The sequence below is a fragment of the Anomalospiza imberbis genome, chromosome 23 (genome assembly GCF_031753505.1).
Source record: "Anomalospiza imberbis isolate Cuckoo-Finch-1a 21T00152 chromosome 23, ASM3175350v1, whole genome shotgun sequence".
Lineage (NCBI taxonomy): Eukaryota > Metazoa > Chordata > Aves > Passeriformes > Viduidae > Anomalospiza > Anomalospiza imberbis.
In genome coordinates, this window is record NC_089703.1 from 1,839,878 (window position 1) to 1,867,402 (window position 27,525).

At 58.8% G+C, this 27,525-nt stretch overlaps 1 protein-coding gene across 2 annotated transcripts; it reads left to right on the forward strand.

The window, feature by feature from the left end:
• Positions 1-2,194: 2,194 nt before the first annotated feature.
• Positions 2,195-25,902, forward strand: ATP13A2 (ATPase cation transporting 13A2). 2 transcript variants are annotated; one of them, XM_068171756.1, is made up of 29 exons: positions 2,195-2,239; positions 8,183-8,256; positions 9,308-9,475; positions 10,907-10,965; positions 11,991-12,102; positions 12,191-12,270; positions 13,589-13,666; positions 14,230-14,299; positions 15,150-15,284; positions 15,460-15,526; positions 16,583-16,714; positions 17,259-17,414; positions 17,507-17,617; positions 17,733-17,779; positions 17,866-18,054; positions 18,125-18,331; positions 18,439-18,555; positions 18,651-18,807; positions 19,211-19,331; positions 19,524-19,648; positions 20,403-20,563; positions 21,448-21,558; positions 21,908-21,987; positions 22,271-22,423; positions 22,536-22,632; positions 23,158-23,381; positions 24,036-24,187; positions 24,298-24,470; positions 24,580-25,902. In XM_068171756.1, the coding sequence occupies exons 1-29, from the start codon at positions 2,230-2,232 to the stop codon at positions 24,748-24,750; spliced, it is 3,537 nt and encodes a 1,178-aa protein (XP_068027857.1). In that variant the 5' UTR covers positions 2,195-2,229; the 3' UTR covers positions 24,751-25,902. The 2 variants fall into 2 exon arrangements, with proteins under 2 accessions (XP_068027857.1, XP_068027858.1); XM_068171757.1 differs by having other exon boundaries at positions 11,994-12,102.
• The last annotated feature ends 1,623 nt before the right edge of the window (positions 25,903-27,525 follow it).

The following is a 27,525-nucleotide window of genomic DNA, read 5'->3' on the forward strand; positions in this document are numbered from 1 at the left end:
TACCTGTGCACCTGCAATAAAGGCTGTAAAGAACAGCTCGGGCTCCATCCTTTGTTATTTATTTATTATTCATTTATTTATTAAATCCCTTCATGGAGCGTTTTGCCATCCCAGAGCTCTCGGGGCTGGGAGCAGCTGGGAGGCTCTAGGAATCCTGGGATCAGCTGGGAACAGGGAATGGTGGAGGGATCCTGAGCCTGAAATCCCTGAGGATTTGGAGGGTTTGGAGCTCCTGGGGTGCAGGGTGGGGGCAGTTCCACCAGGAGCGAGGTGTCCTCTCCCACCCCGTGGGATCCTGGTTTGTATTCCTGTGTTCTACTCCAAATCCTAAGAAAATTGTGTTTCTTAGGGGTGGGTCTTCCTCTTTTCTCCAAAACAAGTGCATTTTTTTACCCCCTGATCCACCAGGAACAAGGTGTTCTCTTCCCACCCCATGGGACCCTGGTTTGTATTCCTGATTTCTACTCCAAATCCTAAGAAAATGGGATTTTTTTAGGGGTGAATCCTTCTCTTTTCTCTGATATTTTTACCTCCAGATCCCTGTTCCACCAGGAACAAGGTGTTCTCTTCCCACCCCGTGGGACCCTGGTTTGTATTCCTTTTATTCCAAATCCCAGGAAAATGGGATTTTTTAGGGGTAAATCTTCCTTTTTTCCCTGTTATTTTTACCTACATCTTTCTCCAGTTTGAGATGTTTGGAGCAGCTCCTGGGACTGAGAGAAAAGAGCTGCTCCAGCTTTGCTGATGAATTCATGCTTTTGGTCTGAATAATTCAAACCTCCCAGAAATGGGATGCTGCTCCGTTGAGGTCACAGGGACGGCACTCCCGGGGTGTCTCACTCAATTTTGGGGTGGGGCTCCAACTCCCGGCATCCCCTGGGGTGTCACACCCCGGTTTTGGGGTGCGGACTCCAATTCCCGGCATCCCCCAGTGTGTCACACCCTGGTTTTGGGGTGTCATACCCAGTTTTGGGGTGCGGACTCCAATTCCCGGCATCCCCTGGGATGTCTCACCCAATTTTGGGGTGTGGACTCCAATTCCCGGCATCCCCTGGGGTGTCACACCCCGGTTTTGGGGTGTCATACCCAGTTTTGGGGTGCGGACTCCAATTCCCGGCATCCCCTGGGGTGTCACACCCCGGTTTTGGGGTGCGGACTCCAATTCCCGGCATCCCCTGGGGTGTCACACCCCGGTTTTGGGGTGCGAACTCCCATTCCCGGCATCCCCTGGGGTGCCACACCCCGGTTTTCGGGTGTCACACCCCGGTTTTGGGGTGCGGACTCCAATTCCCGGCATCCCCTGGGGTGTCACACCCCGGTTTTGGGGTGCGGACTCCAATTCCCGGCATCCCCTGGGGTGTCACACCCCGGTTTTGGGGTGCGGACTCCAATTCCCGGCATCCCCTGGGGTGTCACACCCCGGTTTTGGGGTGCGGACTCCCATTCCCGGCATCCCCTGGGGTGCCACACCCCGGTTTTGGGGTGCGGACTCCAATTCCCGACATCCCCTGGAGTGTCACACCCCGGTTTTGGGGTGCGGACTCCAATTCCCGGCATCCCCTGGAGTGTCACACCCCGGTTTTGGGGTGCGGACTCCAATTCCTGGCATCCCCTGGAGTGTCACACCCCGGTTTTGGGGTGCGGACTCCAATTCCCGGCTTCCCCTGGGGTGTCACACCCCAGTTTTGGGGTGCGGACTCCAATTCCCGGCATCCCCTGGGATGTCTCACCCAATTTTGGGGAGCGGACTCCAATTCCCGGCATCCCCTGGGGTGTCACACCCCGGTTTTGGGGTGTGGACTCCAATTCCCGGCATCCCCTGGGGTGTCACACCCCGGTTTTGGGGTGTGGACTCCAATTCCCGGCATCCCCTGGGGTGTCACACCCCGGTTTTGGGGAGCGGACTCCAATTCCCGGCATCCCCTGGGGTGTCACACCCCGGTTTTGGGGTGCGGACTCCAATTCCCGGCATCCCCTGGGGTGTCACACCCCGGTTTTGGGGAGCGGACTCCCATTCCCGGCATCCCCTGGGGTGTCACACCCCGGTTTTGGGGTGTGGACTCCAATTCCCGGCATCCCCTGGGGTGTCACACCCCGGTTTTGGGGAGCGGACTCCAATTCCCGGCATCCCCTGGGGTGTCACACCCCGGTTTTGGGGTGCGGACTCCAATTCCCAGCATCCCCCGCCGTTCCGGGCCCGCCCCTTCCGGCGGCTCGCGGGGCCGCGCCATGAGCTCAGGTCAGGAACCGGCACCGGGATCGGGATCGGGATCGGGATCGGGATCCGGGAATGGGATCGGGAATGGGATGAGGGGTCGGGATCAGGGACCGGGATCCCCAGAGTGGCCGGAGCCTCTCGGGCCCCAAAAGCGCCGCCGGGGGCTCCCGGGGCCGCTCCAGCCCAGCCCGGGGGGGGCGGGACCGGTGCGGCTCCAGTCCCATTTATTCCCGTTTATTCCCATGCATTCCCATTTATTCCCGTTTGTCCCCATTTATTCCTGTTTATCCCCATTTATTCCCGTTTATTCCCATGCATTCCCATTCAGTCCCATTTATTCCCATTGATTTCGCTGTATTTTTTTGCCTTCTTAAATTTTGCTTTTTAAATTTGCACTATTATGCTTTAGTGTTTAAATTTTGCTTTATTCTGTTGCCATCTTTTGAAGTGTTGCATTTTTATTTTGCTTTTTTATTTTGCTTTAATTCTCTTTATTATTCCGCTTTATTTGACTTCATTTAATTTTATTTTGCTTTTTTGCTTCCTTATTTTGCTTTCTTTCGTGGCTTGATTTTTTACTTTCACCTTTTTATTTAACATTTGGCATCATTATTTTGCTGTAGTTTTGTTTCCTAACTTTGTTTTTCTACTTTTTAATTGTGCTTTATTTTGCTTTTTTCCTTTGCTTTGTCAGTTTTTTCACTTCATTTCTCTTTATTTTTTCCTTTATTTTGCTTTTTTATTTTCATTTTTCTCCTTTTTGTACCCCAATCCATTTTGCTTTTTCTCTTTTGTTTTATTTCACTTTTTATGTTCCATTTCTCTTTTATTTCACTTTATTTTGCTTTTTTATTTTGTTCCGTTTCTCTTCTATGTCGCTTTATTGGGCTCCACTTCCCTTTTTTATTTTGCTCCACTTCCCTTTATATTTCGCTTTATTTCCCTTTTTTTAGTTTGCTTCATTTCCCGCTTTTATCCCATTTTCTTTCCCGGTTTCCCGGCCCCTCTCCCATCCCAGGCCCTCCTGGCTCTGCATCCCTCGGGAATTTCGGCCCTGGGAACGCAGCCATGGATCCGAGGGGAAGGAATCACAGGAAGGGCTGTGGGGTGCTCCAAACCCCAAACCCTCCAAATCCCCCAAACCCCCCAAACCCCAAACCCTCCAAATCCCCCAAACCCTCCAAACCCTCCAAATCCCCCAAACCCCCCAAACCCTCCAAACCCCCCAAACCCTCCAAATCCCCCAAACCCCCCAAACCCCAAACCCTCCAAACCCCAAACCCTCCAAACCCCCCAAACCCCAAACCCTCAAATCCCCCAAACCCCCCAAACCCTCCAAATCCCCCAACCCCCCCAAACCCTCCAAATCCCCCAAACCCCAAACCCTCCAAATCCCCCAAACCCCAAACCCTCCAAATCCCCCAAACCCTCCAAACCCTCCAAATCCCCCAAACCCTCCAAATCCCCCAAACCCTCCAAACCCCAAACCCTCCAAATCCCCCAAACCCCCCAAACCCCAAACCCTCCAAATCCCCCAAACCCCCCAAACCCCAAAGCCTCCAAACTCCATAAACCCCCAAACCGACCAAACCCCAAAACTCTCAAACCCATCTAACCCCCCAAAACCTCCAAACCCCAACCCCCAAACTCTCCAAACCCCAAAATCCCCAAACTCCACAGCCGGATCCCCTTGGCCCTCCCAGAGCTGCTTCCCGCGGGTGGATCCCACCCAGAATTTGGGAACGCTCCCGTCCCTCTCCCATGGGGATCGTGGAGAACGGGGTGGGGTTTGGGGTCGGGAAGGACCCGTCACCCCTCAGATCCCATCCCAGAACGGTCCCAGGGTTTTTTTTCATGGATGAACAGCAGAACGTGGTGCTGGGTGGGAAAAGGGCACCTGGGGTTCCGGATCCTTCTAGGGCTCCCGGCCGGGATTCCCGTGCCCGGGAATGCGGGAGCGGTGCTGCCGAGTGACCTTCACCCCTTTCCTGCTCTAGAAAGAGCAGTGGGGCAGGGAGGGGCAGGGGGGACATCCCTGAATGCTCCGGGGCATCCGTCCCTGTGGGGATCCCGCTCGGATCCTCAGGGATCCCCCTCGCCAATCCCAATCCCAATCCCAATCCGCAGCCAATCAGTGCTCGGGGCTCAAAGCTCCCGCTTTTTTCCCTGAGTTCCTCATTGAAGGGTTGCAGGAGATGTTCCCACCCTGGTTCCTCACTTCCCGAGGGGAATGTGGGAGCACAGCTCCTCTTCCTAAGGGAGGGAGGAGCCCTCATTTACCCGGAACTGGGGGAAATGTGGGATTGGGATACGAAGCCCCTGTTTTCCCACTCGCAACACGATGTTCCCCAAGCCAGGATGTTCCTGGCACTTCCCTCCAGACTGGCAGCTGGGTTAGGGTGCCAGGGAGGATCCCCCTGTGCCAGAAGGGTTGGAATGCTGGGATCTTCGCCAGCGTCACCGGCACACGGCTCAGCCAGCACTGCCCCGCTCCTCGCAGAAGATCTCTCCCAAAAACCCAAGCCACAACTGCTGCAGGCAGACAGGGCTGCTGGGAATTCCCAGGAATTTGTTCCTCAGCTGTCTCAAGGGTTTGATGCCCAAGCATGGATTTCCCAGCACTGCAGAGTCCAAATCCCAGTTTTCCACGTCTCCACCTTGGATCAGGCCCTTCTCAGCCTTTGTGCCTCCAGCCCATTGTTCCGGGAGGACCCAACTGCCCGGTCAGACACCTTTGCTCCAGTGGCACAGGATCGGTGTGTGGGATCCATGGGAAGGGCAGAGTGTCCCTGTCCAGCTGGGATCAGTTCCTGTGGGATCCACAGGAAGGGCAGAGTGTCCCTGTCCAGCTGGGATCCATGTGTGGGATCCACGGGAAGGGCAGAGTGTCCCTGTCCAGCTGGGATCCATGTGTGGGATCCACGGGAAGGGCAGAGTGTCCCTGTCCAGCTGGGATCCATGTGTGGGATCCACGGGAAGGACAGAGTGTCCCTGTCCAGCTGGGATCCATGTGTGGGATCCACGGGAAGGGCAGAGTGTCCCTGTCCAGCTGGAATGGGTTCCTGTGGGATCCATGGGCAGGAGAATCGCCAGGATCTCAGCCCAGCGCCACGCTTGGCTGCAGGATCTCCCATCCCAGAGCCAAAGACTCTGGAAGATCCTCCTGGGTTCAGTCTCACCCTCCATGACCCAAGCACTTCCTTACGTTGTCTCTCCTTCCTGGCTTTTGCCTCATCCTGATTTTCCGTGTCCCCATTTTCCCGAGTTGGCCTTGGCAACCCCATCCCATCAAATTCAGTGGCTGGAACGGAAACTTCCAAGGATGGAGCTTCCTGATCTTGTGTACAGCTTCCAGCCAATGATGTGAAGGGATGGATGGAGGGGTGGAGGGATGGAGGGATGGATGGAGGGATGGATGGATGGAGGGATGGATGGAGGGATGGATGGAGGGATGGATGGATGGATGGAGGGATGGAGGGATGGAGGGATGGATGGATGGATGGATGGTGCTGCCCACGGGCGCAGGAGGTCTCCAGGCTGGCTTGGGGGTTGTTTGCAGCCAGAAAGGGGCTTGGGAAGGGCCAGGGCAGCCAGGGGAGCTGATGGAGAAGCCTCTGGGAGCAGTATCCATCTGTTTTCCATGTGCGCCTCCGCGGGGGAGGGGGCTGCCACTCGGATCCAAATCCTGGGACAAGGACCCGGCATTCCCAGCTGATCCCCAGCCAGGTCGTGGATCCCGAATCAAGATCTTGGATCTCTTCTGGCTCTGCATTCTGGAGTCCAAGGGTTCACCCCCCTGCCAGGATGTACAGTGGCTGTGGGAGCATCCAGAGCAGCCTCTTCCCAAATTTCCACCAGAGAGGACAGGGCAGGGCCTGGACTCGGAGCCAGGCAGCTGCAGGGAATTCCAGGTGGGATTTTGGCCATGCACATCCTTCATCAGTGTGGGATCTTGGCTCTCCTCTTCCCCGGACCAGCCGGGCCGGTGCATCCTGAGCCCTCTCCGGGATTCCAGCCTCTCCTGGCCCTTATCCTCCCTCCTAATCCCCGTATTAGTGGCGGAGAGGGAAGCAGAGAGCAGAGCTCTGTGCAGGGCTCCGGGGAAATTCCCGGGATCCGGAGGCGGAGAAGGGACATCCAGGAGCCCCCGCGCCGTGTTTGCCGACAAGGAGTGGCCTCGGCGCTGGGATTGCGGCGGCAGCGCGGCCGCTCCGCTCCGGATCTGCCCGGCCGCGGGGGCGCCGGGGATGGCGGCGCTGCCGGTCCCATCCCGACCGATCCCACCTTTTCCGACCCCATCCCGACCGATCCCACCTTTCCCAACCTCAGCCCGGCCGATCCCATCCTGACCGACCCCGTCCCGGCCAATCCCATCCTGACCGACCCCATCCCGGCCGATCCCACCTTTCCCGACCCCATCCCGACCGATCCCATCCTGACCGACCCTAACCCGACCGATCCCAGCCCGGCCGATCCCATCCTGACGGATCCCGCCCCCACCGGGAGCGGCTCCGCTGCGCTCCCGGCAGGATGAGGCGGGGTGAGTCTTTGCCGGGGCTTCTCCTCACCTGCCGAGCTTTGGGAACAGCCGGGATGGGAGCGGGAGGGGAGGAATCCCACAGGAACGGGGCTGGAATCCCACGAGGACGGGGCTGTGCGGAGCCACTTGGTTCCTCCCAAGGATTTGTTGCTTTAGGATCAAGAAAAGCCGGGATAGTTCCGTTCAGGAGAGGGGCGGGCCGGGCTTCCCATTGCCCAGAGGCTCCGGGAAGGGAACTGGGCTGATTTCAGGGTGTTTGGATACTTTTCCCCTCCTCCTGCAGATCCCGGGAAAAGCCCTTGTGCGAGACCCATCGCCCCCGCCCTGTCCTTTGTCCTATCCTTGGGAAGGGCTGCACTCCCGGTGTCCCTGCAGCTGGAATTCCCAATTTTTGCAGCATTTGAGGCTGGCACTGGGGACTGCTGACCCCTCCCTTCCTTTTCTTGGCTTCTGGGATAGCTTTTGTTTTACTGAACCGTCCCTCAGGCTCATCCCCCAGTTCCTCCCCTCCAAATTTATCCCGTGGAGCGACACCGGCTGTGCTGCGGGAGCTGGAGATGGATCCCCCCCCCCCCCCCCACCGGGATCATCAAAAACAGGGAATGGTTTTAATGAACGGCTTCTATCCCCTGCAGAGGACAGGGAGCTGCAGGAATCCAGCCGGGGTGGTTTTTCCAGTGTAAATCCTTGAGCTGGTCTCAGTGCCCTCCTGGAAACCCAGCCCCGGCCCAGGCAGGAAATATCCACGTGTTCCAGGAGTGGGAACAGCTCCCGGCTCCGGCTCCGTGCTTGTGCCACGTGTTGCCTTCCCACTGCTGTTCTGAGATCCCGGCCTTGGGAATGCCGTGATTGTAATCCATCCTGGATTTAGGGAATGAGCAGGCTCAGTGACTCTTAATCCATCCTGGATTTAGGGAATGAGCAGGCTCAGTGACTCGTGATCCATCCTGGATTTGGGGAATGAGCAAGTTCAGCTTCAGGCACGGAGGGTGATGGTAGATCCCACCTGGGGGGATCCCAGGGATAATCCCTGACCCAATTTCCAAGGCTGGGCTTTGGGGTGCAGCAGAGCCCGACGGGAATTGGAGCATGGTTAAAACTGGGAAATGCCAATTTTTTGGTGGCCAGGAGCAAACAAGGAGCAAATGAGCTGGAAAAGTGGCAGGGAGAGCTGTCCTGGCTCAGGGCCAGCCCTGCTCCCTTCCCGTGCCCACTGAGCTGCTGGGGTAACGCCAGAAATCCCGGGGCTGCTCCGGCGTCGTCCCAGTGACCGTCACGTGCCCGGGGGGATGAGGGGGCAGCGATCCCGGCTGGATGGGCCAGGAACCACCACCTCCTCCTGGGGATGGCATCGCCGGGAGCCCGGCTCCGGGGATAACCGGCCCCTCTCCTGACCCTTCTCCGTGTTTCTGGTGGATTTGCAGACAGCAGCCGGCTGCTGGGGGCCCAGCGCCCGGGCTACGGGACGCTGCAGCCGGACACGGACCCGGCCCACATGGTAGGTCCGGCCTGGGGGGTCCCCCACACCCATCCCGGTGCTCCCCACACCCATCCCGGTGCTGCTTTTCCAGCCCCGTGGTTTACCCTGCCTGGGGTTCGGTCACGCCGGGATTTTGGGAGTTCAGGGTTTAATGGTTGGTGATCGATTTCAGCTGATGTTATGGCTGAGCAGCCGGGTGCAGGTGATTGATTCCCAGTGATTCCCAGTGATTCCTGGGGATTCCCAATGATTGATTCCCAGTGATTGATTCCCATTGATTCCCTGTGATTGATTCTCAGTGATTCCCAGTGGTTGATTCCCCGTGATTGATTCTCAGTGATTCCCAATGATTGATTCCCAGTGGTTGATTCCCTGTGATTGATTCTCAGTGATTCCCAATGATTGATTCCCAGTGATTGAGTCCCAATGATTGATTCTCAGTGATTCCCAGTAATTGGTTCCCAGTGACTGATTCCCAGTGATTGATTCCTAGTGATTCCCAGTGATTGATTCCCAGTGATTCCCAATGATTGATTCCTGGTGATTCCTAGTAATTGATTCCCAGTGATTCCCAGTGATTGATTCCTGGTGATTGATTCCCAGTGACTGATTCCCAGTGATTCCTGGTGATTGATTCCCAGTGATTCCCAGTGACTCCCAGTGACTGATTCCCAGTGATTCCCAGTGACTCCCAGTGACTGATTCCCAGTGATTCCCAGTAATTGATTCCTAGTGATTCCCAGTGACTGATTCCCAGTGATTGACTCCCAGTGACTGACTTCCACTGATTCCCAGTGATTGGTTCCCAGTGATTGACTCCCATTGATTGATTCCCATTGATTGATTCCCAGTGGTTCCCAGTGATTCCCAGTGATTCCCAATGATTGCTTCTCAGTGATTCCCAGTGATTGATTCCCAGTGACTGATTCCCAGAGATTGACTCCCATTGACTGATTCCCAGTGACTCCCATTGATTGACTCCCAGTGACTGATTCCCAGTGATTGATTCCCACTGATTGATTCCCAGTGATTCCCAGTAATTGATTCCCAGTGATCCCCTCCCCTCCAGGAGGTGACGGGCTACCAGCGCCGGGCGTGGCGGGTGCTGCTGTGCCACGCGGGCTCCGTGCTGAGCGCGGGGCTGCTCCTGCTGCTCTTCCACTGGAAGCCCAGCCTGGAGGTGCAGGCCAAGTGCCAGCCCTGCGCCCTGGGCCAGGCCGACTGGGTCATCATCAGGGTGAGTCCCCGGGGATCCCGGCCAGCGTTCCCAGGCTGGGAGCCTGGGAGTCTGGGGTGGGGTTCTGGGAGTCTGGACTGGATTCTGTGGGTCTGGGGTTGGATTCTGTGGATTGGGAATTGGATTCTGTAGATCTGGGGTTGGATTTTGTTGGATCCAAGGTTGGATTCTGTGGGTCTGGTGTGGGGTTCTGGGAGTCTGGTGTGGGGTTCTGGGAGTCTGGATTGGATTTTGTGGGTCTGGGGTGGGATTCTATAGGTCTGGGGTGGGATTCTATGGGTCTAGGGTGGGATTCTGTGGGTCTGGGGTGGTATTCGGTGGATCTGGGGTGGGATTCTGTGGATTGGGAATTGGATTCTGTAGATCTGGGGTTGGATTTTGTTGGATCCGGAGTTGGATTCTGTGGATCTGACGTTCAATCTGTGGATCCAGGGTTGGATTCAGTGGGTCTGGGGTGGGATTCTGTGGGTCTGGCATGGGGTTTTGGGAGTCTGGATTGGATTTTGTGGGTCTGGGGTGGGATTCTATGGGTCTGGGTTGGGATTCTGTGGGTCTGGCATGGGGTTTTGGGAGTCTGGATTGGATTTTGTGGGTCTGGGGTGGGATTCTATGGGTCTGGGTTGGGATTCTGTGGGTCTGGCATGGGGTTTTGGGAGTCTGGATTGGATTTTGTGGGTCTGGGGTGGGATTCAGTGGGTCTGGGGTGGGATTCTGTGGGTCTGGTGTGGGGTTCTGGGAGTGTGGATTGGATTCTGTGGGTCTGGGGTTGGATTCTGTGGATCCAGAGCTGGTTTTTGTGGATCCAGGGTTGGATTCTGTGGGTCTGGGGTTGGATTCAGTGGGTCTGGGGTGGGATTCTGTGGGTTTGGCATGGGGTTTTGGGAGTCTGGATTGGATTCTGTGGGTCTGGGGTGGGATTCTATGGATCCAGGGTTGGATTCTGTGGATCCAGGGTTGAGTCTGTGGGTTGGGAGTTGGATTCCTTAGATCTGGGGTTGGATTCTGTGGATTGGGAATTGGATTTTGTAGCACTGGGGTTGGATTCTGTGGGTCTGGGGTTGGATTCTGTGGGTCCGGGGTTGGGCTCTGCCCCAGGTTCCCAACAGGACCCTGGGAATGTTCTCTCTCCTTGTCCTCCTGCCTGTGTCTGGCATCTCCTTTCCTCAATCATCGGATTATTCCAGGAATTTATTACCATTATTATTATTATCATTCCTAGAATTGTCCCATTCCAGGAATCATTATTATTCCTAAAATAACTCCACATTTCCCCTTTCCATCCCAGCCTACCTGGCTTGGAATTTCTCTTCATTGTCCCCAAACCTCCGCCACCACCCGGGATGGGTGGCCAGGGCCTTGCCGGGTTCTGGAAGGAGCAGGGAACACACCGGGCGTTCCCAGTCCCGCTGCCAGCCCATCCCTGTGTTTCAGGACCGTTTTGGGCAGTGCTTCACCACCAAGGTGCTGACGGAGCCGCTGGGCGAGGCCGGGTGAGCCGGGCTCTGTCCCTGCGGGCTCCGGAGCCACTCCTGGCTCTGGCTGAGGGGGACTGGGCCCAGGTGTCCCCAAGGGAGGGTGGCTGAGCCCAGGTGTCCCCAAGGGAGGGTGGCTGAGCCCAGGTGTCCCTTTGGAAGGGTGGCTGAGCCCAGGTGTCCCCAAGGGAGGGTGGCTGAACCCAGGTGTCCCTGAGGAAGGGTGACTGAGCCCAGGTGTCCCCAAGGGAGTGTGGCTGAGCCCAGGTGTCCCCAAGGGAGTGTGGCTGAGCCCAGGTGGCCCTGAGGGAGGGTGGCTGAGCCCAGGTGTCCCTGAGGGAGGGTGGCAGGCCAGGGATGAACCCCGATGTCCCTGATGGAGGGTGGCTGAGCCTGGGTGTCCCTGATGGAGAGTGGCTGAGCCCAGGTGTCCCCGAGGGTGGGTGGCTGAGCCCAGGTGTCCCAAGGGAGGGTGGCAGGCCAGGGATGAACCCCAGTGAACCCCAGTGTCCCCGAGGGAGGGTGGCTGAGCCCAGGTGTCCCAAGGGAGGGTGGCTGAGCCCAGGTGTCCCCGAGGGAGGGTGGCTGAGCCCAGGTGTCCCTGAGGGAGAGTGGCTGAGCCCAAGTCTCCTCAAGGGAGGGTGGCTGAGCCCAGGTGTCCCCAAGGGAAGGTGGCAGGCTGGGGCTGAGCCCAGGTGTCCCCGAGGGAGGGTGACTGAGCCCAGGTGTCCCTGAGGGAGGGTGGCAGGCCAGGGATGAACCCCGATGTCCCTGAGGGAGGGTGGCTGAGCCCGGGTGTCCCTGATGGAGAGTGGCTGAGCCCAGGTGTCCCCAGGGGAGGGTGGCTGAGCCCAGGTGTCCCAAGGGAGGGTGGCAGGCTATGGCTGAGCCCAGGTGGCCCTGAGGGAGGGTGGCAGGCCAGGGATGAACCCCGATGTCCCTGATGGAGGGTGGCTGAGCCCAGGTGTCCCCGAGGGAGGGTGGCTGAGCCCAGGTGTCCCCGAGGGAGGGTGGCAGGCCGGCGCTGAGCCCGGTTCCCTCAGCAGCCTGGAGCAGCACCCCGGGGCCCAGCCGGACCGCAGGAGCAGCGTCGCCGTGGCGGTGCCGGACGAGGAGGAGAGCCGTGACACCGTGCGGCTGCACGACAAGGACGAGGTGGCACCGGGACCTTCCCCACGCCCAAGCCCTCTCCCTGTCCCTGGACACCCCACTCACACCTCGTTTTCCCGTCCCTGTCTGGCAGAAGAACCTCCTGAGGTATTACCTGTTCCAGGGAATGCGCTACGTGTGGCTGGAGCGGCGGCAGGCCTTCTGCAGAGTCAGGTACTGCCAGAGCCCGGCATTCCTGGATCCCGGCATTCCCACTCCCTCAGCTCCCTCAGGATCCTCCTGGATCCTCCTGGATCCCAGCATTCCCAGCTCCCTCAGGATCCTCCTGGATCCCGGCATTCCCGGCATTCCTGCTCCTTCAGGATCCTCCTGGATTCTCCTGGATCCCAGCATTCCCAGCTCCCTCAGGATCCTCTTGGATCCCGGCATTCCCGGCATTCCTGCTCCCTCAGGATCCTCCTGGATCCCAGCATTCCCACTCCCTCAGCTCCCTCAGGATCCTCCTGGATCCCGGCATTCCCGGCATTCCTGCTCCCTCAGGATCCTCCTGGATCCCGGCATTCCTGCTCCCTCAGGATCCTCCTGGATCCTCCTGGATCCCAGCATTCCCACATTCCCGGCATTCCTGCTCCCTCAGGATCCTCTTGGATCCCGGCATTCCCAGCATTCCTGCTCCCTCAGGATCCTCCTGGATCCTGGCATTCCCAGCATTCCTGCTCCCTCAGGATCCTCCTGGATCCCGGCATTCCCAGCATTCCTGCTCCCTCAGGACCGTCCTTCCCCCAGCAGCCCCAGCACTGCCAATCCCTTGGTGCCTTTTCGGGGCTCCCTAAAAACAGAGGCCAGACCAAATTAAGGGAATAAAATCACTTGTATTGTTTGAAGGCCTTCAGTCGAGGCAGTCAGAAGTCACTGAGAGGGGCTACACCCAAAAATGGACCACGGTTTTTCACGGGTTTTCACACTTTGATGACTTTGGTCCATTTGCATATTGGGGGTTAATCCTCCAATTCCAGCTTCAGTAATGAAGTCTTTACCCCAAGCTTGCTCCCCCCATCTCCCTTTTGTTGAATTTCTCGGGGCTGAGGCAGTGAGGTGTCCTCGATTGCCAGGCCTGGAGAGGAATTGTTGTGTCTGCCCAAAACGGGAGAGCAGCAGCTGACGCTGTGTGTGGAGATTGGAGTTCTGCACTACAGAACCGCAGGGTTACAAACACATGGAAAACAGCAAAGCTCAAACCCTCAGACATCACCCTCAGCGCTCCCAGGCCTCGGGAGCCATCCCTGGTGCCCTTGGGGTGCTCCCGGGCACAGGAACCGGCCGGGGCAGTTTGGCAGAGCCGGACGCTCCCAGCTCTCGGACTGTGCCCCTTTTGTTGCCTTCCCTTGGCAGCCGTGGGCTGCAGAGAGGCCAAGGAACAGTGCACTCTCCCTTTCCTAAGGGGTGAGTTTGTCCCGAGCCCTTGGCCGGGCTGTTTGTTCCGCCGTTCCCGCTGGGTCTGACTCTGTCCCTGTTTTCCTTTGCTCCCCAGCGTCCTGGACGAGGGCTGGACCTGCGCAGAGCTGCACCTGTGCCGGGCCGGGCTGGACCAGCAGGAGCACAGCGCCAGGTGGGGGCTGGCAGCTCCTGGGAAGCACCGACAGGGCTTTTCCAGGGAGCAGGAAATCCCAGAGCCTCAGACCCCAAACTGCCGGGCGGGATGGAATTCCTGGGATTGGTTTCTCCGCATAACCTGGCTCCTCTTGGGAGTCTGGGCAGCACGAGGGGCCCTTGGGTTGGAAATGCAGCTTTTCCCAAGGATCAGACTCCTTCCCTCTTTTCCCAAAGATGAAATTCCTTCCCTCTTTTCCCGAGGATGAAACTCCTTCCCTTTGTTCCCAAGAATGAAACTCCTTCCCTCTCTGTTCCCAAGGGTGAAACTCCTTCCCTCTTTTCCCAAGGATAAAATTCCTTTCCTTTCCTTTCCCAAGGTTAAAATTCCTTCCCTTTCCCAAGGACAAAACTCCTTCCCTTTCTTTTCCCAAGGTTAAAATTCCTTCCCTTTCCTTTCCCAAGGGTAAAATTCTTTCCCTCTCTTTACCCAAGGATAAAATTCTCCTTTCCCAAGGATCAAACTCCTTCCCTCTCCTTCCTCAAGGATAACATTCCCTTGCTGTCCTTCCCCTCCTGCAGGAGGAAGATCTACGGCCCCAACCTCATCGAGGTGCCCGTCAAATCCTACGCCAGGCTCCTGGTGGAGGAGGTGGGTTCCGGGCTGGGCTTCCCAAGGACAGATCCCTCCCTGCTCCCTGTCCCTCTCTGGAAGTGCTTCCCGGCCCTTGGGAAAAGGCAGAGCCGTGGAGGGGACCTTTTCTGACCCCTAGGCTTGGACAGGAGCAGCCCCTGGGGGCTGTGGAGGTGGCTGAGTGTCCTCGGGAGCAGCATCCATAGGGAATTCCGGGGGAAGATGGAGGGTTTGGATGCTGCCAGCCCCAGGGAAGGGCCTGGGGAAGGGCCGGGTTCTCCTCTGCGTCCGGGAGCCTGGAGGGCTTATGATGGGCTGGAGGAAGCTTTTCCTCCTGCAAGGAGCCTGGAGAAATTCCTCCCACCTGGAAGTCCCATACTAGGCTGGGGGAAGCTCTCCCCAGCCCAAGGAGCCTGTAAATCCTATACTGGGCTGGGGGAAGTTCTTCCCACTTCCAGGAGCCTGGAAATCCCATGATGGGATGGAGGAAGCTGTCCACATTTCCAGGGAGCCTGGAGGTTCCATACTGGGCAGAAGGAAACTCTCCCTACTTCCAGGGAGCCTAGAAATTCCATACTGGGCTGGGGGAAGTTCTTCCCACTTCCAGGAGCCCGGAAATCCCATGATGGGATTGGAGGAAGCTGTCCCCATTTCCAGGGAGCTTGAAAATCCCATACAGGGCTGGGGGACGTTCTCCCACCCCGAGGAACCTGGAAATCCCATGATGGGCTGGGGGAAGTTCTCCCACCCCCAGGAACCTGGAAATCCCATGATGGGCTGGGGGAGCTTCTCCCACCCCCAAGGATGTCTCCCAGTGAGCTCCCAGAAGTTCCCCCGCTCCCAAGCCTGTTTTTTCTCCTTGTTGCAGGTGCTCAACCCCTTCTACCTGTTCCAAGTGCTCAGCATGGTGCTGTGGGTGTGCGATGCCTATTACTACTACGCCGCCTGCATCTTCCTCATCTCCACCTTCTCACTGGGGCTGTCCCTCTACGAGACGCGCAAGGTGGGTGGTGGCGGCTCCTTTGGGGTCACAGCCCCACGGAACAGCCCTGCTCCAGATGGGGACAGCCCTTTCCCAGCTCTCCCTGTCCTCTGTCCCTGCTTCCGAGCCCCCGAGGCCGTTTTTAGGGAGGGTTTCCCGTGTTTTGGGTGGATTCTGACCGCTCCCTCCCTCCCAGCAAAGCACCACGCTGCGGAACATGGCCAGGATGTCCCTGGGGGTCCAGGTCCGGCGGCCCGGAGGAGGTGAGAGGCAGGATTTTTGGGATGGTTTTGGGATGACGTGTCCTTTGGGATCCTGGTTCTGCACCAAAGTAGCATTGGGATAGCTGGGAATGATATTGGAACACACCGGAATAACGTTATTATACATGGGAATAATGCTATGAGACACCAGAGAGTGATGTTGGGGTGTGTGGGAATAGTGATGGGATACACAGGAATAATGTTGGGGTGTGTGGGAATAATGTTGGGGTGTGTGGGAATAATGTTGGGATACACGGGAATAATGTTATTATACATGGGAATAATGTTATGAGACACCAGAATAATGTTGGGATGTGTGGGAATAATGTTGGGATAAATGGGAATAACAATATGATGTATGGGAATAATGTTGTAAGACAGGAATTATGTTGGGATACATGGGAATAATGTTGGGATACAAGGGAATAATGATATGATATATGGGAATAACATTATTATGCATGGGAATAATTTTATGAGACACCGGAATAATTTTGGGGTAAATTATTAGTAAAAGATGCCTCTGCCCTCTCCCTGCTGAGAATTCTGGTCTGGATCAGCATCCTCAGGCTTAGATCTCAATTTCCCACCTCCAGGGAATTAACCCCTTCCTGTTTGCTGCCTTATCCCACAGGGATTCCTTCCCCGGTGCCTGGAGATGAGTGCCCCATTCCCCAAGCTCTGAGTGGGGCTCTCCAGGTTTCTGGAGATGAGTACCCTGTTCCCCAGGCCTGAGTGTGGTTCTCCAGCTGTCAGGAGATGAGTACCCTGTTCCCCAATCCCTGAGCAGGGTCCTTCAGGTTTCTGGAGATGAGTGCCCCATTCCCCAGTCCCTGAGCAGGTTCTCCCGGTTTCTGAAGATAAGTGCCCTGTTCCCCAATCCCTGAGCAGGGTTCTCCAGCTGTCAGGAGATGCATACCCTGTTCCCCAGTCCCTGAGCAGGGTTCTCCAGCTGTCAGGAGATAAGTACCCTGTTCCCCAATCCCTGAGCAGGGTTCTCCAGGTGTCAGGAGATGCATGCCCCGTTCCCCAGGCCTGAGCAGGGCTGTTTTCCAGAGGAGCTGGTGGTCAGCTCGGCGGAGCTGGTGCCCGGGGACTGCATCCGGCTGCCAGCGGCCGGGGCACTGCTGCCCTGTGACGCCGCGCTGCTGACGGGCGAGTGCATGGTCAACGAGAGCCTGCTGACCGGTGAGAGCCCGTCCCTTCACACTGGGGTGGCTGCCTAGAGCACAGGCCAGGCAGGGTTAAGAGAATAAAGTGGGTGTTCATTGAAGGCCTTCCATGGATACACCTTGGGCAGTCTGGAGCCTCCGAGGATACACCTAAGATGGACAATGGGCACAAGTTTTTCAGACAATTATAAATTTTTAACCCCATTTACCTGTCAGGGGTTAATGCTCCTATTACAGCTTCAGGTAATGAAGTCATTTACCCCCAGTTTGCTGCCCCCCAGCTCATTTATTTATACTTTTCCAGGCCTGAGGCTGGGGGTTGTCTTTGAGTTCCAGGCCCAGAAGAATTGTTGTGTCTGCCCAGAATGGGAGAGCAGCAGCTGACAGGCTGTGTGGAGTTTAGAGTCGGGCACTAATGCAGCGCAGGATCTGAAAAATAAAAAAGCTAAAATCCTCAGGCATCACATTCCCATGGGATTCAGCCAGAGTCTCCTTCCCACCCTGCCTGGCTGGCCCCTGACCCCCCTGGGGTGACAGTCCCCCCGGAATGTTCTGGGCAGGGGAGAGCGTGCCGGTGATGAAGACGCCGCTTCCGGCGGGCGGAGCCGTGTACTGCCCCGAGGAGCACCGGCGGCACACGCTGTTCTGCGGGACACAGGTCATCCAGGCCAAGGCCTACGTGGGCGGGGAAGTGCTGGCTGTGGTCACCCGCACAGGTGAGGGCGGGGGGGATAATCCCAGGATGAATCCCGGGTTAAATCCTTGGCCTTGGGAGTGGTGCCACGGTGACCTCCTGCCTGTCCCACAGGGTTCTGCACAGCCAAGGGGGACCTCATCAGCTCCATCCTCTACCCCAAACCCGTGAGCTTCAAGTTCTACAAGGATGCCGTGAAGTTCGTGCTGTTCCTCGCCATCCTGGGTAGGTGTGGGCCCGGAGGCACATTCTGGAGCAGCCAGATTCCTTGGAATGGAATTCCGTTCCAGCTCCCCTCTGTGCCCTGCTTTGTCACCGAGCCCCTTCTCCCCTGGCACAGCTCTCATCGGCACCTTGTACAGCATCCTCATCCTGGTTAGGAACCAGGTAGGGCTGGTGGAGCGAGCGGGAGAGCCGGCAGGGATCCATCGGGGGAGGGATGCCCACCCCTCTGCCTCCTCCTCCCCTCCCAGGTCCCCGTGGGACAAATCATCATCCGCGCCCTGGACCTGGTCACCGTCATCGTGCCGCCGGCGCTGCCAGCCGCCATGACCGTGGGCACCATCTACGCCCAGAACCGTCTGAAAAAACAGGGAATCTTCTGCATCAGCCCCCCGCGGATCAACCTGTGCGGGAAGATCCGCCTGGTGTGCTTCGACAAGGTGAGGTGGGCCGGCCGGGCGGGGCGGGCAGGCGCCGGGGCTGCCTGGACCCACCGCGCTGCGCCCGCAGACCGGGACGCTGACCCAGGAGGGGCTGGACGTGTGGGGCGTGGTGCCCCTGGAGCAGCAGCGCTTCCTGCCCATCGTGCACGAGCCCCGCTGCCTGCCCGCCGGCGCCCTGCTCTACGCCCTGGCCACCTGCCACACGGTGTCACCGCTGCGGGGACAGCTCGTCGGGGACCCCGTGGACATCAAAATGCTGGAATCCACCGGCTGGGTGAGGCGGGAGCTGCGGGGCCGGAGAGGGAGGTGTTGGGAATCTCGGCAGTTCCGGGCCCTCCGCGGGTGCATGAGCTCAGTAGGGTTTTGCCCTCTCTGTTTCAGCGCCTGGAGATGATGGAGGAGGAGGAGGAAGGGGAGCTCCCGGTGTTCCAGCAGTTCGAGATGAAGGTCTTGGCCGTGGTGAAACCTCCGCCAGAGGAGGAGCAGCCTCGGGACAGGGTAACGCCATGAACAGCTCCCCACCCTCCTGCCTCCTGGAGGAATTCCTGCCTCCTGGGGGAATTCCTGCCCGGCCCTGATCCCACTCTCCACAGAGGCACCAGGCCCCCCTGGGGATCCTGCGGCGTTTCCCGTTCTCCTCCTCCCTCCAGAGGATGAGCGTCCTGGTCAAGCTACCTGGAGAGGCCACAGCCCACGCCTACGTCAAGGGTGCCCCGGAGATGGTGGCCAGTCTGTGCAGGAAGGAAACTGGTTCGTACTGGGAGGTGGGCTCAACCCCAGTCCAGCTGGCTTCATCCCTGAGGCTCATCCCCCAGGGAATTATCCTCAGGAATGCCGTGGGGCAGATCCCAAAGGCTTTGGGGTGGCTCCAGCCACAGGAGGGAAAGGAGGTGGGAGGCAGAAGATGGGGAATGGGGTTGGGGGCTTCCCCCAGCCCAGGATGGGATCTCCAGGCCCCTTGGGGTGGGGAGAGCTTCCCCGAGCCCAGGATAGGATCTCCAGGCTCCTTGGGGTTGAGGGCTTCCCCCAGCCCATGCCAGCATCTCCAGGCTCCCTGAGGAGCAGCTGTTCGTGAGCACCCAAGCCCCAGAGCTCCGTGTCCCCTCCTGGAGCCAGGGTTCCCTCAGGAGCTGTTCTGGCCTCACTTTTCCAGTGCCCCCGGATTTCTCCCAGATGCTCCGGCACTACACCACCGACGGGTTCCGGGTCCTGGCTCTGGCCTGCAAAGCCCTGGGCACGGTGGCCACCTTTGAGGAGGCCCTGCAGCTCCCCAGGTCGGTGCCAGCACTCCCTCTCTCCACCTCCTCATTCGCTCCTGTGTTTCCTGGGATGCCCTGCAGGGAATTCAACCCTAATCCATACAGAGGGAATCCCTGGCTGGTTCCCAGATGGGTTTTAGCTGCTCACACCCCTTGATCCTTTGTGCTGGTTTTGGAGGTGATGAAAGGCTCCATGTCTCCCACCAGGGACTCCGTGGAGAACAGTCTAAACTTCCTGGGGTTCCTGGTCATGAAGAACGTCCTGAAGCCGGAGTCTGCCCCGGTGATCCAGCTGCTGAGGAGCGCCAACATCCGCCCCGTCATGGTGACAGGTGACCCTGGGAGGGAGCAGCACGCGGGGTTCAGGGAGGGACGGCACACGGACAGTCCTGGGCAGTGTGCAGGGAGAAAGGGCTTTCCCACCAGGAATCCCACCCCAGGAACCCCACCAGGAGCCCCACCCCAGGAACCCCACCCCAGGAATCCCACCAGAAACCCCACCAGAAACCCCACCAGGAACCCCACCCCAGGAACCCCACCCCAGGAATCCCACCAGAAACCCCACCAGAAACCCCACCAGGAACCCCACCCCAGGAACTCCACCAGGATCTCTACCAGGAGTCCCACCAGGGATCCCAGCAGGAACCCCGACATGACCCCCAGCAGGAATCTGTGCCTGAAGTCGCTGTGGGGGCACCACGAGGATTCCTGGCTCCTGGCTCTGTGCATCCCTGCCCTCGGGATGCACGATCCGCTGCAGGGCTCAGGCCGTGGACGTGTTTTGGGTGGAAGAACTCATTGTTCTGCTGTCCATCCCCCAAATATTGCTGTGTTTGAGCTCCCAAATTCCATGCCTAATGCAGGAGGTGTAGGGTCATCTCTGGGTGTTTTCCAGGCAGGAGAGCAGGGGTTGAACCCGCATTTCTTTGGGGCAGGGCAGGCTGGAGGTTTTGGAGGAAAGAAGAGGGAAGCGAAGCCACCGTGTGGCTGCGGTGGCCAGGAGAGGGGACACGGCAGCTTGGAGCTGCTCCTCTTGGCCTGGACATCCCAAAACCTCCTTGCTGATGGCCCACATGTCCCTGGCAGGGGACAACATGCTGACAGCCATGAACGTGGCGCGGGGGTGCCGCATGGTGGAGCCCAGGGAAGGCGTGATCTTCGTCACGGCCTCGCCCCCCGGCCATGACAAACCTGCCGCCCTCAAGTTCGTCCTGGCCGAGCATTCCCAGGGCGAGGAGCAGCCCGAGGTAACAGCCCAGGAAACCTTCTGGGAGCCCAAACTGCCCAGGCACCCTGCAGGGCTTGGTTTTTCATGGAATCCCAGAATTCCAGCACAGTTTGTGTTGGAGGGACCTTAAAGCTCATCCCATCCCATGGGCGGGGACACTTTCCACCATCCCGGGTGCTCCAAGCCCTGTCCAGCCTGGCCTTGGACACTGCCAGGGATCCAGGGGTAACCACAGCTGCTCTGGGCACCCTGTGCCAGGGCTTGCCCACCCTCACAGGGAGGAATTCCTTCCCAATATCTAAGAAATGGAGTCCCTCAAATCTGGCTGTCTCCGCAGTCCTGGGCATCCCGAAATCCCAGAATGGGTTGGGTCAGAAGGGACCTCAGAGCTCGTCCCATTCCATGGGCAGGGACTCCTTCCACTATCCCATGGTACTCCAGCCTGGTCCTGAGCCCTCCCAGGGATGGGAAGGGGTTTTCCAGCATCGTTATCCTTGGAGGCAATTAAGGCTGTGATCCCTCTCCTCATAAATCCATCCATCGGGAGAGGCTCAGCTGCTTTTCCCTGGAGCACATCCAGGGATCCAGGCTGGAATGGCAGCTCCAAACACCTCCCCATGGATGCTGCCAGATCCTGCTCCAGGCTGGGCATGGATGGCTGGGTCAGCCCAACCCTGCACCCCAAACAGTCCCACTGGTGTGCCTGGAATTGGGATTTTGGGGAGCCATTCCCTGCTGCTCCAGGTTTGGCATGGATGGCTGGGTCAGCCCAACCCTGCACCCCAAACAGCCCCACTGGGTATTGGGATTTTGGGAGTCATTCCTGCTGCTCTGTGTGGGTCCTGGCTCGGCCTGGGGGCCCCGCAGGGAATTGGGCTGGAGCTGGAGCTGTTTTCCTGGCAGGGCCTGCAGCAGCAGGACAGCTCCTCCCTCCCACCCCAGCACTGCCACTTTGCCCTCAACGGGAAATCCTTCCAGGTGGTCTGCGAGCACTTCTCCGAGCTGCTGCCCAGGGTGAGTCGGGCAGGAAGCCTTGGGGAACCCTCCAGTGCCACTGGGAACCTTCCAGTGCTTTGGGGAACCCTCCAGTGGGCTGGGAACCTTCCATCCTTTGATCTCTGCGGGGTTTGCCACTGCGGCCCCCCAGCTCCAAACCAGAGCTCCCTGCGAGTGTTTCTTTGGCTGCTGTGAGATTCCCTATTCTCTGCTGGACATTCCCAGTGCCCAGTTGGACATTCCCAGTTGGACATTCCCAGTTCCCTGTTGGACATTCCCAGTTTCCTACTGGACATTCCCAGTTCCCAGCTGGACTTTCCCAGTTCCCTGCCCCCCCGGAATGCTGACGGATCCTCCCCGTTGACAGATCCTGCTCCGGGCCACCGTGTTCGCACGCATGCTGCCCGAGCAGAAGACCCAGCTGGTGTGCAGCCTGCAGGAGCTCAAGTAAGGCCAGGGGCTGGATCCCAGGGGCTGGATCCCAGGGGATGGATCCCAGGGAATGGATCCCAGGGGAATAATCGTGGAATTACGGGGTGGGCTGAGTTGGGAGACACCTCAATCATCACCTGGTGGCACCCATGCCGTAGGCAGGGACATTTCCACCAGGTCCAGCCTGGAATGGGGCACCCACAGCTTCTCTGGGCTGAGCCAGGGCTTTTCCCTATTCCTTGAGGAATGTGGGGTCCCTTTCCCATTCCCTGAGGAATGCGGGGTCCCTTTCCTGCAGCTACTGCGTGGGGATGTGCGGGGACGGTGCCAACGACTGTGGGGCGCTGCGGGCGGCTGACGTCGGCATCTCGCTGTCCGAGGCCGAGGCGTCGGTGGCCTCGCCCTTCACCTCCCGCGTGGCCACCATCGAGTGTGTGCCCAGGGTCATCCGGTGAGTGGGGGAGTCCCGGGAACTCGGTGTAATCCCGGGAGGAGTGCCGCAGTCCCCTCGGGATCGCTCCGGGGAGGGGTGGCCGGTGGTGATGTTGTATCCCCCGCTTCAGGGAAGGCCGGTGCTCCTTGGTCACCTCCTTCGGGGTCTTCAAGTACATGGCCCTGTACAGCCTGGTCCAGTTCGTGTCCGTGCTCCTGCTCTACACCGTGAGTCCCACCCTGAATACCTGCTTTTCTCGGGAATTCCTGGGGCACCTTTTGGGACTACCTAAAAACAGAGGCCAGACAAAATTATGGGAATAAGAAGCACTTGTATTTATTGAAGGCCTTCAGGTACATTTAGGGCAGACAAAGCCCTCCAGGGGCTACACCCAAAAATGGACCAGGGCTCACGAGTTTTCATACTTTGATAACTTTGGTCCATTTGCATATTGGGGGTTAATCCTCCAATTCCAGCTTCAGTAATTAAGTAATTTACCCCAAGCTTGCTCCCTCCATCTCCCTTTTGTTGAATTTCTCGGGGCTGAGGCAGTGAGGTGTCCTTGATTGCCAGGCCTGGAGAGGAATTGTTGTGTCTGCCCAAAACGGGAGAGCAGCAGCTGACGCTGTGTGTGGAGATTGGAGTTCTGCACTACAGAACCGCAGGGTTACAAACACATGGAAAATATGAAAGGTAAAACCCTAAAGCATCAGTCCCACTGGGTCTGAGCCTGTCCCTTCCCTCCTCTGCAGATCAACACCAACCTGAGTGATTTCCAGTTCCTGTTCTTCGACCTGGTGATCACCACCACGGTGGCTGTGCTGATGGGGCGCACGGGGCCGGCGCTGGCGCTGGGCGTGCGGCGGCCGCAGGGAGCCCTGATCAGCGGGCTGGTGCTGGGCAGCCTGCTGCTGCAGACAGCCCTGCTCGTCACCGTGCAGGTCCTCAGCTACTTCATCACCGTCTCCCAGAGCTGGTGAGGGCCCCAAATCTGGGAATTGTGGGATTCCAGGGTTGGAAAAGGTCATCGAGTACAACTGCCAGTCCCTGTTTGCCACTAAACCCCAAGTGCCACATCCACAGGGTTTTTGGACACTTCCAGGGGTGGTGATTCCATCCTCCCTTGGACAGGCTGTTCCAGGGCTTTTCAGCCCCTCCCATGAGGAAGTCTTTCCCAATATCCCACCTGAACCTGCCCTGTGTTTGGTGATGAGGACAGCACCAAGGTTGTGGCAGAGCCCAGGGTGTGTCCTGGGATTTGGGATGTGGCAGCAGACAGGGAACCATGGAATGTCCTCAGCTGGAAGGGATCATCCAGTCCAACCCCTGGCCCTGCACAGACACCCCAACAATCCCAGCCTGTCCAAAGGCTCCTGGAGCTCTGGCAGCCTCGGGGCCGGGACCATTCCCTGGGGAGCCTGGGCAGTGCCCAGCACCCTCTGGGGAAGAACCTTTCCTGATCTCCAGCCCAAACCCCCTGGCCCAGCTCCCATTCCCAAGGGGTCTATCCCTGCTCCCAGAGCAAGAGATTGGAGCTGCCCCTGCTCTTCCCAAAGCTGTAACCAGTGGAGAATGAGGGGTGGTGTCCAGCCTGCCTTGGCCTCTCTGCTGACCCTGTCCCCTGGCCCAGGTATGTCCCCCTGAACAGCACGGTGACAGCGCCCCAGAACCTGCCCAACTACGAGAACACCGTCCTGTTCTGCATCACCGGCTTCCAGTACCTCATCCTGGCCGTGGCCATGTCCAAGGGCTACCCCTTCCGGGAGCCACTCTACACCAACGGTGAGGACACAGGGACACCCATGGGGACACCCACAGGGACACCCACAGGGACACCGAGAGCCACCGGCCCTCCCTCCCCTGCCCCTCACCCCACCCCCTCTTGCCCCCAGTGCTCTTCCTGCTCGTCCTCATCCTGCTCTTTGGCCTGATGATCTGGCTGACCCTGTACCCACTGGGCTTCCCCAAATCCCTGCTGAAGCTGCAGCCCATTGAGGATTTCAATTTCAAGCTGCTCCTCTTGGGCATTGCTGCCCTCAACTTCTTCGCTGCCTTTGTGCTGGAGGTGGGTCAGGGGGGGCTTTGGGACGGAGCATCCCCCTGGAGCTTCCCCAGGTGGGCACGGGGCTCTCCTGTCCTCTCCCAAGCCCATTTCCCTCCCGCTCTGGCCCCAGACCGCCCTGGATCACGGCTTGCTCGGCTGCTTCCGAAGGCTGCGCCGGAAAAAGGCCTCCAAGAAGCTTTTCAAGAGGCTGGAGAAGGAGCTGAGCCAGCAGCAGCCGGCCTGGCCACCCCTGGACCAGCCCCTGTTTGCCACACCCAGGATGTCCCTGGCTGTGAGATAGCAGTGCCAGCTGTGCCTCTGCCCCAGCCCTCGGACACTTGCTTAATTTATTTATCCCGGAAAAAGCAGGGATGCGGCGGGTGGGATCCCTCAGCATCGCAGATGTGAATCCCATGACCACACTGATCCCACAGCTATGGTGGTCACCTGGCCACACTGAGCCCATGGCCACAGTGATCCTGTGGCCACACTGATCCCACAGCCATGGTGGTCACCTGGCCACACTGAGCCCATGGCCACACTGCTCCCACGGCCATGGTGATCCCATGGCCACGCTGATCCCATAGCCATGGTGATCCCACAGCCGTGTTGATCCCATGGCCACCCTGATCCCACGGCCACCCTGATCCCACGGCCACCTTGATCCCACGGCCACACTGATCCCACGGCCACCCTGATCCCACAGCCACCTTGATCCCACGGCCACACTGATCCCACGGCCACCCTGATCCCACAGCCACCTTGATCCCACGGCCACCTTGATCCCACGGCCACACTGATCCCACGGCCACCCTGATCCCACGGCCACCTTGATCCCACGGCCACACTGATCCCACAGCCACCTTGATCCCATGGCCACCTTGATCCCACGGCCACACTGATCCCGCGGCCACAATGAGCCCACAGCCATGCTGATCCCACAGCCACCCTGATCCCATGGCCACGCTGATCCCGTGGCCGCAGCCCAGAGGAGCAGGAGGTGGAGGAGGAACGGGCGAGAAGATCAGAGGAGGAGGAGGATCCAGCCCTGCTCTTCCTGCAGGACTCCCCGCACTCCCATGCTGGCCACCGGGACCATTTGAGCCTCTCGTGGCCAGCCCAGGCCACCAGGAAGGGGGTCCCTGATGTCCCCAGTGCCCCCAGCTGTGACACTGTGAAGCCCCAGTCCCCTCTAGATGTGTAGGGAGTTTACAGTCCCCGTTCCCAGCTTGCCAAGGCTGCTGCTCCATCCCCAGCGCCTGGGCCCCTTCTCCACTTGGAATGCTCGGGCAGAGCACCTCTGCTTGGGGATGGGACCTCTGTAGCATTACAGACCCCACAAATTCTCTATTTTTTAACTCTTTTCCCGTCGGGAAGGCGATGGCGCCGCTCGCGGGTTCCGGATGGGGCTGTCACGGGTCTTGTCCAATAAATTAACACTTATTTTCTTGGCTGCTCATCCGTGCTGCCGGCTGGGGGTGGGTTTGGGATGGCACGGGTGAGTATCCGTGGAGCAGGAGGAGGTTTCAGGGTCACCTCGTTCCCAGCCGGGCTGGGAAACGCTCAGCTTGGTGCTCGAAAGCAGGGCCTGGAGCCAGGGATGACACCGCTGGGATTCCTGCAGCCCAAACTGGGCTGAGCAACCTCTCTCCAGCTGGAATTTCCTAGAAAATAATAATAATCGCTGGAAAAGCCCAGGTGTCCTGGCTGACACTCCAAAACCTCGCTCCTTCCACCGAGAAAAAGTCGGGAGACAGAGACACCGCATCCCACAGGGAAGGAGCAGCTCCCCGGAGGGTCTGTGCTGCCCCGGCCCCTCCCGGGGTTTTCCAGCTGCCTCCCAGGATCCCGGGCTGCTTCCCGCAGGGATTCGCTTCCATGGAAAATCTGAACCCCCTCCGAGCGCCGGCGGCGCCTCTCTGCCCTGGGGAGCCGGGATTAGGTCAGGAAATGAGGCACAAGCAGAGGTAAGAGGTTTCCTGAAGGCCCGGCCAAGGCTGCGGTTGTTAACCCAGGCTTCCCGAGCCTGGAAAAACCCTCCCCGCTGCGAGCCCTCGGGAATTCTGCCCGTTCCTGGCAGTACCCAAAGCACAGGCACCCGGGAGCCGCTTCCCCTTGGAATTTCCGCGCGCTCCGGGCTCTTTGGCTTGGATGAGCCGGGAGGGTGTTCCCGGCCCCGGGGGGTGGTAAAGTTCATTTAATTATTGACAGGCAGCTCCTGCCCCGGATGGAGCTGAACAGGGCTGGGATGAGGACAGTGCCGCAGCTGGGGGCGGCAGAAGCTCGGTGGGAGCAGCTGAGGTGGTTTTACCCATCCTTCAGCCTGGAAACTGAGGTGGTTTTGGGGTCCTTTGGGTAGTTTTATTCATGCTTCAGCCTGGAAAACCAGAGGAGAGGAGATAGGAGCATCTTCCAGCCCCGTCTGCCTGTCATCCTGCTCTGAAAATCCCTTTTTTCCTGCCTTTTGCAGCTCTCAGAGCCTGTCCTGCTGCTCAGCCCCCGGCACAACGCAGCGTGGGCTGCTGGGAATCCAGTCCCACGGGAGAAAATCTCCTCTGCTCACCCCCATTCCGGTCTCCGGAGACCTCTTCCCTCCACCCCAGTGCCCTTCCGCCGCTCCTTTCCTGGGTTTTCACCCCAAACCTGCAGGATTCACCCCCCAGCTCTGGCTCTGTGTCCCTGCCGAGCTCGGGGGGTTTTAGGATCGTCCCGATCCCGCCGGGATCCTCCTCCAGGAGCGGGGAAAGGGGCCCCACGCCGGCACCGGGGGCTGCAGAGCCTCCGGCAGCCCCGGCCTGGGTGGGAAAAGCAGGATTTGGGTGATCTGGGTCCTTTTCCCGTCCCGGGATAAATCCCCCGCGGGGCTGCAGCATCCCCGCCTCTGGGGGGGAATCGGAATCCACCCCTGGATCGGGAGGGATGCTGTCATCCCAGGATCCCAGATTTTGGGGGTGCAGTGATTTTTTTCCCAAGAGCTGTCACGAAGTGACAGAAAAATCCCCGGAGCTGCTTCCTCCATCCCTCCCTCCCTGCAGCCCCACAAACCCCGGCCCGCTCCGCGCGGGATCCTCCCCCC